Below are 13,167 nucleotides of genomic sequence, written 5' to 3'. Positions count from 1 at the left end.
AATAATACATTATTGAGGCCTTATTCATATTTAATATATTCAAGCTTTATTCATATTTAATGCATCTGCTGGAAATAATGAGTTCATGAACAGTAAATACAGGACCGTTTTACCCATTTAAAGGAATGAATGAAGAAAATGCCAGTCGAAATAATAATAATAATATTGATTATGGAATGTATGTGCAACATTTCAATTAAAAAATAAATAAAAATAAGCTCATCCCGGATGTGCTCATTGTACTTCCGGTTTACTATGTTTGGACGGGCACGCTTTACTGCACCGATGTTGACATACAGCGTGAAGACTGCGCTGTCAAAGCATTGTAAGATTCTCAAAACTTCAAATAAGTGTTTAGCTGTGTTTCTGCACCAGGCTAGAGAACGATGCAACAAATCGGGAAACGGAGACGGCGCTGAGGTCGGGACAGCGCTGAAGCTCTTTGCGGACAGGGGCTACATTATACTTGAACACGCGGACGAAGAGGTGCCGATGCGCGGCGAGAGCTGTCACTACGCTCCGCTGGGGGCCGAACTGCAGCGAAATCTGTTGGAGAAGTGGTGGGACTCTGTGGTGAACTCAAGGGCGCACGTTTTTGGGGTGAATACTCAGAGTTGCACCCAGGACAGAGGCACTGGGGCAGATCTTGACCACGCTAAAAATATAGATCCCAAAAAGATGCGACAAATCCTAGAGCAAAACGATCTGAGTAGAGAGCAGCTGATTCAACAGGTAAATGCGCTGCTGCAGAGGTCGCTATCGCTCAAGACAGACTTTCTCCAAGGTTGGTTCTCCATTGTAGTCTGAGGTGCATAAAATCCGAACCTATAATTTGACTAGTTTGCTTTCCGCCCCACATTGTTTTGATGTCATCAGGTGCGCTGGAACAGTTTGTGCCATCTTCAGAGCTGGTGAACAGGAGACTGCCTTTTGGCCTGGCTGAAACTGGTCTGTGTTTCCAAGTGCCCTCTAATGGCTCTGGTTGGTGAGGGTTTCAATGAATGTATTCTGCCAGTCAATATAGACATAATTTTACCCTCTTTGTTATTATCAATATAACCAGACAAGCAGGGTACACGTCAAATACAGAGACGTATAATGAGTATTTTGTTTTTTACAGGCCTGCTGCTATCACACAGGCGTCTCTAGTGTGGTTCTGCTCTCCTCGTACTTCCGCCCAGTGGTTGGATTACTGGACACGACAACGGCTACAGTGGTGGAAAAAGGTGTGTTTTCTCTTCTCATTTTGTTGCTTTGCGTGGTTCAATCGGATTAAAAAATGTAATGCCTGCCTGCTAATGCTTTGTGGAGTAGCCTACAGAATCCATCAAAGTTATAGCACTTTATAATAACACTTGTCAGACCAAAGTGCTTTACATAAAAAACACAGAGAAAAAACATTCACAATATAATGACATAAAATATAGAAACACCAGCACACAAAACGACAACAGAAGCTTCTCTTCTCATCTTTTTCAGTTTGCACTGTCTCCATCAGACTTCAGCAGCAGTGAGATCCCAGAAAAAGACCTGGATCCGCCAGCATCACGTGGTGTCAAAATATGTTATAACTTCCCATGGGGTCCTGAGCCACTGGAAATACTGTGGAGCAGAGGGGATGCGGAACTACTGCAAGCACACAATGGAGTCCGCTCAAAACTGCAGGTGTTTTTATATTACTTTCATACTGTTCCCAAAAGCGACTTACTTATTATTCTGAGAGCATTTCAATTAATTTTAGTTATAAACACGCAAAGACTCTTTCCAAAGAGGCAATAACAAAACTCGGACAGCACAGTAGATTGCCAAATTATTGTTATATTGCAATAAGCCAGGTCCAGTTGACTGAAGAACAGTTCTATCCACCAGGCTATCAGGAAGCTGAACTCTCAACCTTCCACATCCTCCCTGTGCTTCCGTCAGTTATGGAATACAGGAATTTGTACTCGTATTGTTCAGCCCTAAACAGAACAGATGTGCTTATGAATGAATTTGAATGAATGAGCATGTTTCAAATTTCTACCTCTTCATCCTTGTGTAGTGTCGAGACGGGCGCAAGTCAGTGCCTCATGTTGTCACGGTAACTGCAAACATGGACCGAGCTGCCATGGCTTTTCTGTTCAACTCACTTCAACATCAGAAAAGAGAGGACAGGAAGCGGAAACTGCATCAGAGGAAGGTCATGAGAACTGAAATATGAAGTTGGAACTTTCAAGAGCAATTTTTTTATTTATTTCTTTTTTGACAATTGTAGGTGCTTAAGTTGCATCCAGTTTTGACGCCAATAAAAGTAGCCTTGGACATTGGTCGGGGATCCACAATGGAACTGCGTCAGGTATGTTGGTATTTGTCCTCTTCATTTGACCCGTCCTCTTCAACCAATGCCTCAGGGCAGCCTGTCAGGAGAAGTGGGTGACCATGGTGCAGCTCACAGGAACCAATATCTTGGTTATGAGTTCATAGCCAGAGAATAAGCCCTGCGCATATTTTGGGTGGATGTGGGAAACCAGAGTTCTCGGAGGGGTCTTTCACACTAATGTCCCGCCTGGTAGTGATGAGTAGATGATCCCTCAAAGTGTGTGTCACACACTTTCAAAATGTTGTCACACTATCAGACAGTATTGGTAGGCTTCATTGTATAGGCACCACCTGGTGGTGAAAAGGAATTGCAGCAATGAGCTTGAAAAAAGCTAACTCAACTTTGACTAAGCTAGTTTATTCTTGTTCAGAAATGGAAACCAAATCGTCAGGATTGAGCTGTGACCATGGCCGTATCTACCATTGAGGTCACCGAGGTCCGGACCTCGGTAAAAAATTTTTTTTTAAATTTCTTTTATTTTTTTTACACATTGAATCCTGCGCAAATGAGCTGAACCTAAATGTGTCCACTCTAAAACCGAACCTCATGAGCTGCTTTGGACCCGAGTGCGTAAAACTTGGCCAAGGCGCGGCTGTGCATCAGCCTCACAACAACAGCAGCGCCTTCAGCACGAACCGCGTCAAAGCTTGATCGAGATGCACCTTATTTACTCTCTGTCATAAAGAGAGAGGAGTCAGTGCGCCTCAGACTGACGGTAACTTCATTTCTAACAGGAGTTTTCCCCTCATTCTGATCTGAGGAGCGAGAGGAGAAGGAGAAGCGTCTGTGCCTCATCATTGCCTCCTCTGCTACTGACTTTGTTTCTGTCTCATGCAAAGATTGTATGTCCTGCGTATAAATGATCTTCGCTTTAATGAGAGCTGAAACCAGCGCATTTACCTTTGTAGCGACCAGTGGTTTGACAGTGAGGGCGAGGCAGAGGGGGCGTGGCCAGAACGCAGTGTCCAAACCAGAGTCTGATGTTCAGAATGAGCCAAAGCAAAACACTCAGCTTTACCCATTCACACCCACAGCCTCGTTGTCAAAACAATTAAAAACGGACATTTTCATTTTCATTTTTTTAGGACAATTCTTATTATTAATTAATTATATTATTAAAAATGTTTGGAAAACCTGCTTCACAGTAATAATGGATGAAATAGATATTAAATTGATATTATATTTTGTGATTCATCATGCCAAAGTAGGGGGTACGTGACTCGTCACCTAAAACTTCAGAGGGTGCACGGCTGCACCCACTGCCCTTGGGCAGACTGATGGAAGTGAGGCCAGTCTGCACCATCTGCATGTCCGACCACCATCCACTCACTCACCACATTCACTCAGGCCTCCTGGTCCCAAACGGTGCAACAAAAAGCAGTTTTTGAAAACAGCTTAAGGATGAGACAAAAGTGTTTTTGATAACTTAAAATACAGGAAATTACATCTGAATCTTTAAAAAATTCCTGGGGGAGGACCCGCCGGTTGAACGAATTATCCGGACCTCACTGTTTTTTACATCCTGGCTACGGCCCTGGCTGTGACGACCAGCTTATTAAGTCACTGACTAAGATTTCATAAAGGATACTGCTTGTGACAACAATTGGACACCAGACACATTTTTGTTTACCATTGGATGTCAAGTCAAACAACTAAACCATCATAGACCATCATCTGACTCGAACTCACTTACTATATAAACAGACATGTGTCTTTCCAAATCAAGTCCAATCCACTTAATTTAGCACAGGTGGACTAAGTCAAGTTGCAGAAACGTCTAAAGGGCGATCAGTGGAAAAATGATGCACCAGAGCTCAGTTTTGTGTGTCATAGCGAACGGTGTGTACTTTGCAAAAACATTCTGAATAAACATTTTCACTTTATCATTATGGGGTATTGTGTGTAGATTGATGAGGGAAAAGAAAACTATATGTAACGTAACAACACGTTTGAAAAGTGTAGGTGTAACAGTAAAATTATTGTATTCCACTTGATACTGGTGTTAATCGTGGGGCAGCGCCCTCTAGTGGCGGCAAACTCTATAAATAGTGGGGGCGACGTGAGCCCGGCACCATTCTGTCAATGCGCAGCCGAGGTAAGGTCACGTTTGTTGGGGTGTCTGTTTAAGTTGTATTTCTACATTTAATTATCATTTGTATGAATGTCGTATGATAGTAGAATTATTAAGGACATGTTTTAGTTATATAATTTCTACATTTTTATTTGATTATTTGTTAAACCACCACTAACGGTTTATAACGTGTACCCCCCCCCCACTAGCTGCTATGAGTGTTGGTGTTCCAGGTTCAAGGCTGACCAGCCGTTTTTGTCTGTTGCACAGGTACATTTATTTATTTGTACATTTATTGTATTTATTTTACCATTCTGTCAATGCGCAGCCGAGCTGCTATGAGTGTTGGTGTTCCAGGTTCAAGGCTGACCAGCCGTTTTTGTCTGTTGCACAGATAAAGAACCCTTGTAAAACAACCCCGTCTCCTGACCGTTACTAACTAACACAACGCAGAGTCATCCACGTTACACTGGTGCCGTGACCGTTTTCTGTGACAACATCGAGCGGAGGTTAGCCTGTGGACACCGCGACGCAAAAGCCGCCCGGCAGTTACATCCAGGATCCAGCGGGACTTGCCAGCGCCAACTGCCCGCCCCCTACGCATCAACTCGGGGCCGCTCGGGCTGCTCGCTTCGGCCAACGTCTGGATCGTGCGTCAACTGGAGCGCGCGCCCTCGGAGCTACGCAGTACGCACCCGCCCTCCACGCATCAACCCGTGGCCGCTCGCGCTATCGCTTCGACCAACGTCTGGGCAGCGCGTCAACTGGAGCCAACTGGAGCGCGCGCCCACGGAGCTACGCAGTACGCACGGACTCGTTGCAGCTCAGAGGAGGTGTCAGTGATCTGCATCGGTCCTTGATGCTCTCAGGTTTTACCATTGATGAGGTTAAATGGTATTTGCGCTAATACTGAATGAGTTTATTTTACATGTGGCTGATGCGTTTTGGTTGCTATTTGCTTTGATGCAATTGTCCTTCTCCCCTACAATTCTGAGTGTGATTTGGGACAATTTTGACAGCTATTTTAGTTTCACCTCAAGTTTTGTTTTGTGAAGTTTTATATTGAATCATGGAGAGTACTCCTGTTGGAAGAGGGAGGGGCCTTCCAGTCTTCACCTCTAAGCCTTTAGCTAGTATAGGCAGAGGTGCTCTTTTATTTTATCCAGAAGCATCCACACCAAAGCTGAGCTATGGTTTAAAACAACCTGGTAATGTTTCTTCTGTGAACCCAAACTGTAATGTGCGCCCTGATGCACAGGGAAATGAGGGTGTAAGTGAACAGCTGCTAACTGATATAGCATCACATATTGGGCTTTCAATTGGTGAGAGTATTGCATCCTGCATTGAGTCACGTTTGAGTACTGCGCCTAGTGCAGTTGGGGCATCGTTAAATGACCCTTCTCTACTGAATGTCATTGTGCGCCAGGACGTTAAAGAGCCTGTGAGTTTTAAAGGGGATGGTAATGACACATGTTCTGTTCAGGAGTGGGAGGTTATGATGCTGTCATATATGAAGAAAAGGGGCATCCCTGTGTCTGATCAAGCTGATGAGGTGCTGTTGAAGCTCACGGGGAGGGCGCGTGAAGTGGTTAAAGTGGGCATACGTAGTAAGAGCGTGTTGACCCTGACTGACGGCCCAGAGCCCATTTTTGAGATGTTAAAGCAGCACTTCAGTGACACACTGACCTCTAGTTTACCATTAGCTGACTTTTATGCGACAAAACCCCACTCTGGTGAACAACCCCTTGACTACTGGCTAAGACTAAACAGAGCCTTAGAGGTGACTGAGGACTCTTTGAAAAGACAAAGCAAAACTTTTGACTATCTATCACGTGATTTGGCTGCCATGTTCATTCAGAACTGTCCTGATACTGAACTGTCACTCATTTTCAAGTGCAGACCACTGCAAGAATGGACTGTCGCTGATATTCATGTCAAGTTGGTTGAGCACTGTAGAGACCATAAGCAGGCATCTAAGCAGAAAATAAACACTGTCTTGTGTTCGCAGTGCCAGGAGGTTGCTGCTCCTGCCCAGAGTGCAAATCCCACTAATGCAAAACCATCACAAGCTGCTGTTGTGTCGCCGCCGTCTGCACAGCAGGCAGAGGGTTCACCTGACCGCCTGGACAGAGTACTTGCCCTGCTCAAACGTGTACTTGCTCAACAATCACAGCAGCCCAGATATGTCAGTAAGTACAATGCACGCGGCCAGCCCTCCAAAGTCAAGCCCCTAGCGCCCTGTGCCGTGTGCAGTGATAATGGCCACACTACTCAGTATCACTGCAGGTCCGAACGTCTGTGCTTCACCTGTTTTGCACCTGACCACACGCGCGCGGAGTGCCCAAATGCTGTCAGTAAGCCCAGTGTTGTTAAGTCCACAGCGCAGCAGCAGGAAAACTAGCTGGCCTGCATGTGGGAGGGGCAAGTGTTAGGCCTAAAAATGATTCCCCTAATGTTAATGTGAGTGATGAAGAGGAGTTTATCTATCAAAGTATTTGCAAAGAAAGAGAAATGGGACGCACACCCGTAGTTCAAAATGTTCAGAGACTTCAGCAGCATGATCAATTATTCTATGAGAATGTAATACTGAGCGGGAAAGTAAAAGTCTCTGCTTTACTAGACAGCGGTTCGATGGCCTGTACTCTAAGTGCTAGTCTAGTCCCCCAGTTGCTGCAGCAAGGTGTTATAGACCCCACCCTTGGTGAAACGGACGCTGTATTAATTGGATGTGGCGGGTCCAGAACTCTACCTGTGGGTGTGTGTGATCTCACAATGGAAATTTATGGCTGCAGTGTAATCGTCCCGACTCTTGTTGTCAATGGCCAGAGCGAAGATCTGATTGTTGGCAGTAATCTGTTACGGTACGTGATCAGTAGACTAAAAAGGGATTTCCAGAGCCAATGCCCTTCAGAGCTCACCTGCGGGAGTGATGCAGAACGGAGACTGTTGAGTTTAATGGCAGGAGTGGAAACTGAGAATGTCTTGGATGTGATCGGAACTCTCAAACTCAGGAAAGCTGTTACTCTGGAGCCTATGACAGAGCACCTAGTGTGGGCAAAGCTGCAGTACGTGGACAAACAGTTGGCTGGTAGTGAAGTTATTGTTGAGCCAACAAGTGCTAAATCCAGTCCGAGAACAGTCATAGTCGGTAGAGCTGTTGCACTTTTAAGAGCTGATGGCTGGCTGCCTCTCAAAGTAATAAACCCGTCCCACAAATATGTCACTCTCAAACGTAATGCTAAGATAGCTGACGTCTCTTTGTGTGAATCAGTGGAGAAGTTTGGTGCTCAGTCTGTTCAGCAACAGGTACAGATTCAAAGTGCTAGATCAAATGTACCCAGTCTTGTTTCAGATACCTCCACTTTACCGGACTGTCCCCAATTTAAGTCGCCGTGTCCTGACTCTAGTTCTCTCCAGTCTAAGTTAAGTGAGCTGGGTCTGTCAGACATTGATGTTGAGTCATGTCAAGTTTCCCCTGAGTACAAAGCTAAGCTTGCTGAGCTCATTGTGGAGTACGAGTCAATTTTCTCCAGAGACAAACTAGACTGTGGCAAGGCTACTGGTTATCTACATCGTATCAGAGTCCTAGATGAAAAGCCTTTTCGGCTCCCATGCAGGCGCATACCACCAACGCAGTATGAAAAACTAAGACAGGCCTTGGATGAAATGGAGGAGCGTGAGATTATAAGAAAGTCCAGCAGTGAATTCGCGTCACCCCTCGTGCTAGTCTCAAAGAGATCAGGAGACTTGAGAATATGCAATGATTTCCGCTGGCTCAATGCGCGCACAGTAAAGGATGCGCATCCGCTCCCTCACCCCGCCGACGCCCTAGCTGCTCTAGGTGGTAATGCTTTCTTCTCAACTATGGACTTGACCTCAGGATACTACAATGTGGAAGTGCATGAGGAGGACAAGAAATATACAGCTTTTTCATCACCATTCGGATTGTATGAGTACAATAGGATGCCGCAGGGCCTTTGCAATAGTCCGGCAACGTTCATGAGGATGATGTTAAGCATCTTCGGCGACCAGAACTTTATGAGTCTTTTATGCTATCTGGATGATGTTTTAGTGTTCGCCCCAAATGAAGATCTGGCCCTCAAACGTTTGCAAATGGTGTTTGATAGGCTCCAGTCCCACAACCTTAAACTCGCACCAAAGAAATGCAACTTCCTGCGACGCTCAGTTAAGTTCCTTGGTCATATCATTAGTGCCAATGGTATCCAGTCTGACCATGATAAAGTTGCTGCCATAACCTCCTTAAAAGAGTCAGACCTTATGGAGGATGGCACTTCAGTCCCCTCACAGCGTAAAGTCCGCTCCTTTCTTGGTATGGTTGTATATTACCAGCAGTTTATTGAGAATTGTTCAGCCATAGCCAAGCCGCTGTTCCGACTCACGTCAGGGTCCAAAGGTCCACGTGGAGCTGGTAGAAAACGCCACCGGACTCGTCAAAAGTTAAGAACTGACGACTGGACTGATGAATGTAAGCTGGCTTTTCACAAACTGAAACAGGCCTTATTAGACCAAGTCGTTCTGGCACATCCAAACTTTAACGACCACTTTTTGCTCTCAGTTGACGCCTCCACAGATGGGTTAGGTGCTGTCTTGTCGCAAGTTCCTCCTGGTGGCACAACAGCAAGGCCAATCGCATTCGCAAGTAAATCCCTCACTTACGCCCAGTCAAAGTATCCTGCGCACAGATTAGAGTTTTTCGCATTAAAGTGGGCAGTGTGCGATAAATTCCACCACTGGCTGAGAGGTCATAAGTTTACCGTGTGGACGGACAATAATCCATTGACATACATTTTGTCCAAAGCTCGTCTAGATGCGTGTGAGCAGCGGTGGATTTCTAAACTTGCGCCTTTCCAGTTCGATATAAAATACATCCCTGGTCCCCGAAATGTAGTAGCTGACGCCTTAAGCAGAGAGCCGTTCGTACAGTCCAGTGCATCCCACCGTTTAACAAGGGTACCGTATAATGAGTTGCTTGCTGAGGCTGCTGCTGTCGGTGCTAATGGCGTTCAAGATGCTTTTCGGTGGTCTGCTAACCCACCTGACATGACATCCGAGTGTGGCCAACCTGTTGTTCAAGGTGTGGCAGTTGCTAGGTCTGGCTCGTTATCATCGCTAGAGGTCGCTGCTGTGCTTAATGAACTTAAAAGCCGCGATTCAGACTTGTGCCCACACGCGTTGCTCCTGCCCCAGTTCACGCAATCAGTCATGTTGCCCCCACAAATTGACTCTCAGGTTCTCTCCCACAATGAATTAAAAGACAAACAGAGAAATGATACAGATCTGAGCAAAGTCATTTTCTATGTGGAAAGAGGAAGGAGACCATCAAGGAGGGAACGTGCAAAGGAATCTGCTGGTGCAAACAAAATATTGCGGGACTGGGAGAAACTAACTATGAGAGATGGAGTACTATACCGTGTGACAAAGGATCCAGTCAATAAAAGAAAAACATACCTGTTTGTTGTCCCCCTCTCATTACGCCACAAAGTGCTAAAAGGTGTTCATGATGAGGCTGGCCACCAGGGGCAGCAAAGGACTTTGTACTTAACAAGACAGAGGTTTCACTGGCTAGGGCTCTCTCGGGATGTTATGGACTATGTTAAACACTGCAGGCGCTGTGTAGTAAGCAAAACCCCTGAGCCTGAAGCCAGAGCGCCTTTAGAAAATATTAGAACCTCTGAGCCTCTTGAACTTGTCAGTATTGATTTCTGGACAGCTGAAGATTCTGCTAATAGGTCCCTTGATGTGCTTGTTGCAACAGACCATTTCACTAAAATGGCGCACGCCTTCTTGTGTCCTAACCAGTCAGCCAAAGCAGTCGCCCATCAGCTGTGGAACAACTACTTCAGTGTCTATGGATTTCCAAAACGTTTGCATTCTGATCAGGGAGCCAATTTCGAGAGTGCTCTGATAGCGGAATTACTACATGTTGCAGGCGTGCAAAAATCGCACACTACTCCCTATCATCCAATGGGTAACGGCTCGTGTGAAAGGATGAACCGTACTATTGGCAACATGATTCGAGCACTTCCACCAAGAGCAAAACATCGTTGGCCCCAAGCTCTAAAATCACTGACGTTTGCATACAACTGTACTATACACGAGACAACTGGCTATGCCCCATTCCTGCTCATGTTTGGGAGAGTTCCGCGCCTTCCAGTGGACGTTATGTTTGGCTCTGTGCTCAAGGATCCGGAGGTTGTGGACTATGACCGCTATGTTGAATCCTTGCGTCAAAACATGAGAGAGGCTATGGCAGTAGCACAGTCGACAGCAACAAAACAACTTCAGCGCCACACTGAACTGTACAATAAGAAAGTGCGCGGTGCTCCTGTTGAAGTGGATGATCGTGTGTTATTGGCCAACAAAGGTGAACGTGGCAAAAGAAAGCTCGCTGATCGCTGGGAGAATAAAATCTATGTGGTGGTGGAGAAAAATGATGAGAGCCACACATTTAAGATTCAAAACCCAACAAATGGACAGATTAAAGTCGTACATCGCAATCTGATAATGCCAGTGAACTTTTTGCCTTTACCTGAAACCGAACTAAATAACCAAGAGGAACAAATATTGTCCCCCGTATCGAGTTCAGTGGACTTCAGTAGGTCTACAGTCACTGATGCATCCTCAGAATCGGCAGAGTTTAGAACCAGAGCATGGGTGTCGGAGTTGCCATCAAATACGGGCAGTGTGACAAATGTGGAGGATGCTGTCCCGGACAATGTCCCTTTGAATGAGCCAGAGAGTGGTTCTGTGGACTCTAGCCTCGCACAAACCCCTGTCCCACACCCTGACCCAGAGACTACGGTGACCCCTGACTCTGACATGCCTATCGTCCCCACTGTGACTTCACCTAACGCAGTAACTGACCATAGGTCTAGAGCTGGACGTTTACTGAGACCAGTGACTCGACTTATTCAGATGATGCACCAAAAATCTGTTTCAGTCCTGTAATTTTTTTTCCGGAACTTTAGTAGTTTTCAGTACCCATTTTTTTGGGGAGAGTTTTGCAACATTTTGGTGATGTTGCCATTTTGAGTTTGTACTGTTTGTTGTACAAGCGTGATTTTTGTTTTATGTACTTTGAGGTGTACCTGCAGTTACATTTACAGAATATGTAAGTGGGCATATTCTATTTACCCTATGTGTGTAGATGGGTTTTGGCCATTCCGGTCTCACACTGATCCCTCGGGGATAGTTTTTCGCTGGGTTTTGTAGCTGTGTCAGGTGCTCGACATAACCTCGCTAGTATGGTTGGGAACTAGAGTGCTTTATGAGTTTCCTATACACATAAGTATGGATTTTACACGCTGTTTGTTTTTTTTGTTTTTTTTTGTACCCTGTGCAGTGCTGGTCTATTTTGTTTTTTTTTGTTATGGGTCAAGTGGAATTCAGCAGAGGGGAATGTAACAGTAAAATTATTGTATTCCACTTGATACTGGTGTTAATCGTGGGGCAGCGCCCTCTAGTGGCGGCAAACTCTATAAATAGTGGGGGCGACGTGAGCCCGGCACCATTCTGTCAATGCGCAGCCGAGGTAAGGTCACGTTTGTTGGGGTGTCTGTTTAAGTTGTATTTCTACATTTAATTATCATTTGTATGAATGTCGTATGATAGTAGAATTATTAAGGACATGTTTTAGTTATATAATTTCTACATTTTTATTTGATTATTTGTTAAACCACCACTAACGGTTTATAACGTGTACCCCCCCCCCCCACTAGCTGCTATGAGTGTTGGTGTTCCAGGTTCAAGGCTGACCAGCCGTTTTTGTCTGTTGCACAGGTACATTTATTTATTTGTACATTTATTGTATTTATTTTACCATTCTGTCAATGCGCAGCCGAGCTGCTATGAGTGTTGGTGTTCCAGGTTCAAGGCTGACCAGCCGTTTTTGTCTGTTGCACAGATAAAGAACCCTTGTAAAACAACCCCGTCTCCTGACCGTTACTAACTAACACAACGCAGAGTCATCCACGTTACATAGGGGTGTGAACTTTGCACTGTTGGCTCAACGGAAGTGAATATTTTTGAATCTAATAATTTATCAAGATAATGATTTTCAGGTTTGTGAGGGCCTTCTTCAGGAGTTTCTCGCCTCTAAGATCTCAACGTGGCCCGGGTATCTTGAAACTATGCCAACATCAATGGAGCAGCTCACTGCCAGGTAAAGTTTTAATGAATCTTCTGATACACACTTCTTTTTCAGCTAACTCTACTTCTGTATTAATTGTAGGTATGATGAGATGGGAGTGTTATTCACCACAGTGATCAATGACAACACTTTAGAAAATGGACTTCTTCAAGTTCGTAGCAGAGATACAACTATCAGAGAAACTATGCATATTTCAGAGATCAAAGGCTTCCTGGACAGATATATTTCTGCTGCACAACACAACTGAACAAACTGATAATTTCATTTTTTACACAATGTCGCATTTTGCTTTAGCCCATGTTTTTTTCTTTGAATTATATTTTGTGTGTGAAACATTTTAAAGGTTTGTAAACAGTAAATAAATGAAAAGTTTCCTTAAGCATTTCTTCTGTATGAGGTTATTAGCATCATTATAAAAAATCTAAACAAACAAAACCATTTCAAAATGTGAATCTGCCAATACAGAAAGTTGGCATCCACACTTTCTTGGTTTGTCATTTCTATACTGCTTTATGGCAATCCTAGCTTTTATCCAATTACGTTTTTACTATATATTTTTACTATATA

The 13,167-nt window shown here is 44.7% G+C and overlaps 1 protein-coding gene across 1 annotated transcript; it reads left to right on the top strand.

The window, feature by feature from the left end:
* Positions 1–259: 259 nt before the first annotated feature.
* Positions 260–12,924, top strand: polg2 (polymerase (DNA directed), gamma 2, accessory subunit). Its single transcript, XM_079553163.1, has 8 exons — positions 260–784; positions 877–985; positions 1,121–1,226; positions 1,480–1,665; positions 2,042–2,179; positions 2,255–2,335; positions 12,512–12,612; positions 12,682–12,924. The coding sequence occupies exons 1-8, from the start codon at positions 286–288 to the stop codon at positions 12,845–12,847; spliced, it is 1,386 nt and encodes a 461-aa protein (XP_079409289.1). The 5' UTR covers positions 260–285; the 3' UTR covers positions 12,848–12,924.
* Positions 12,925–13,167: the final 243 nt, after the last annotated feature.

Source organism: Gobius niger (assembly GCF_951799975.1).
Source record: "Gobius niger genome assembly, chromosome: 3".
In the NCBI taxonomy this organism is placed as follows: domain Eukaryota; kingdom Metazoa; phylum Chordata; class Actinopteri; order Gobiiformes; family Gobiidae; genus Gobius; species Gobius niger.
The sequence above is the reverse complement of the archived record's forward strand: the minus strand, read 5'-3'. Positions and strand labels throughout refer to the sequence as shown.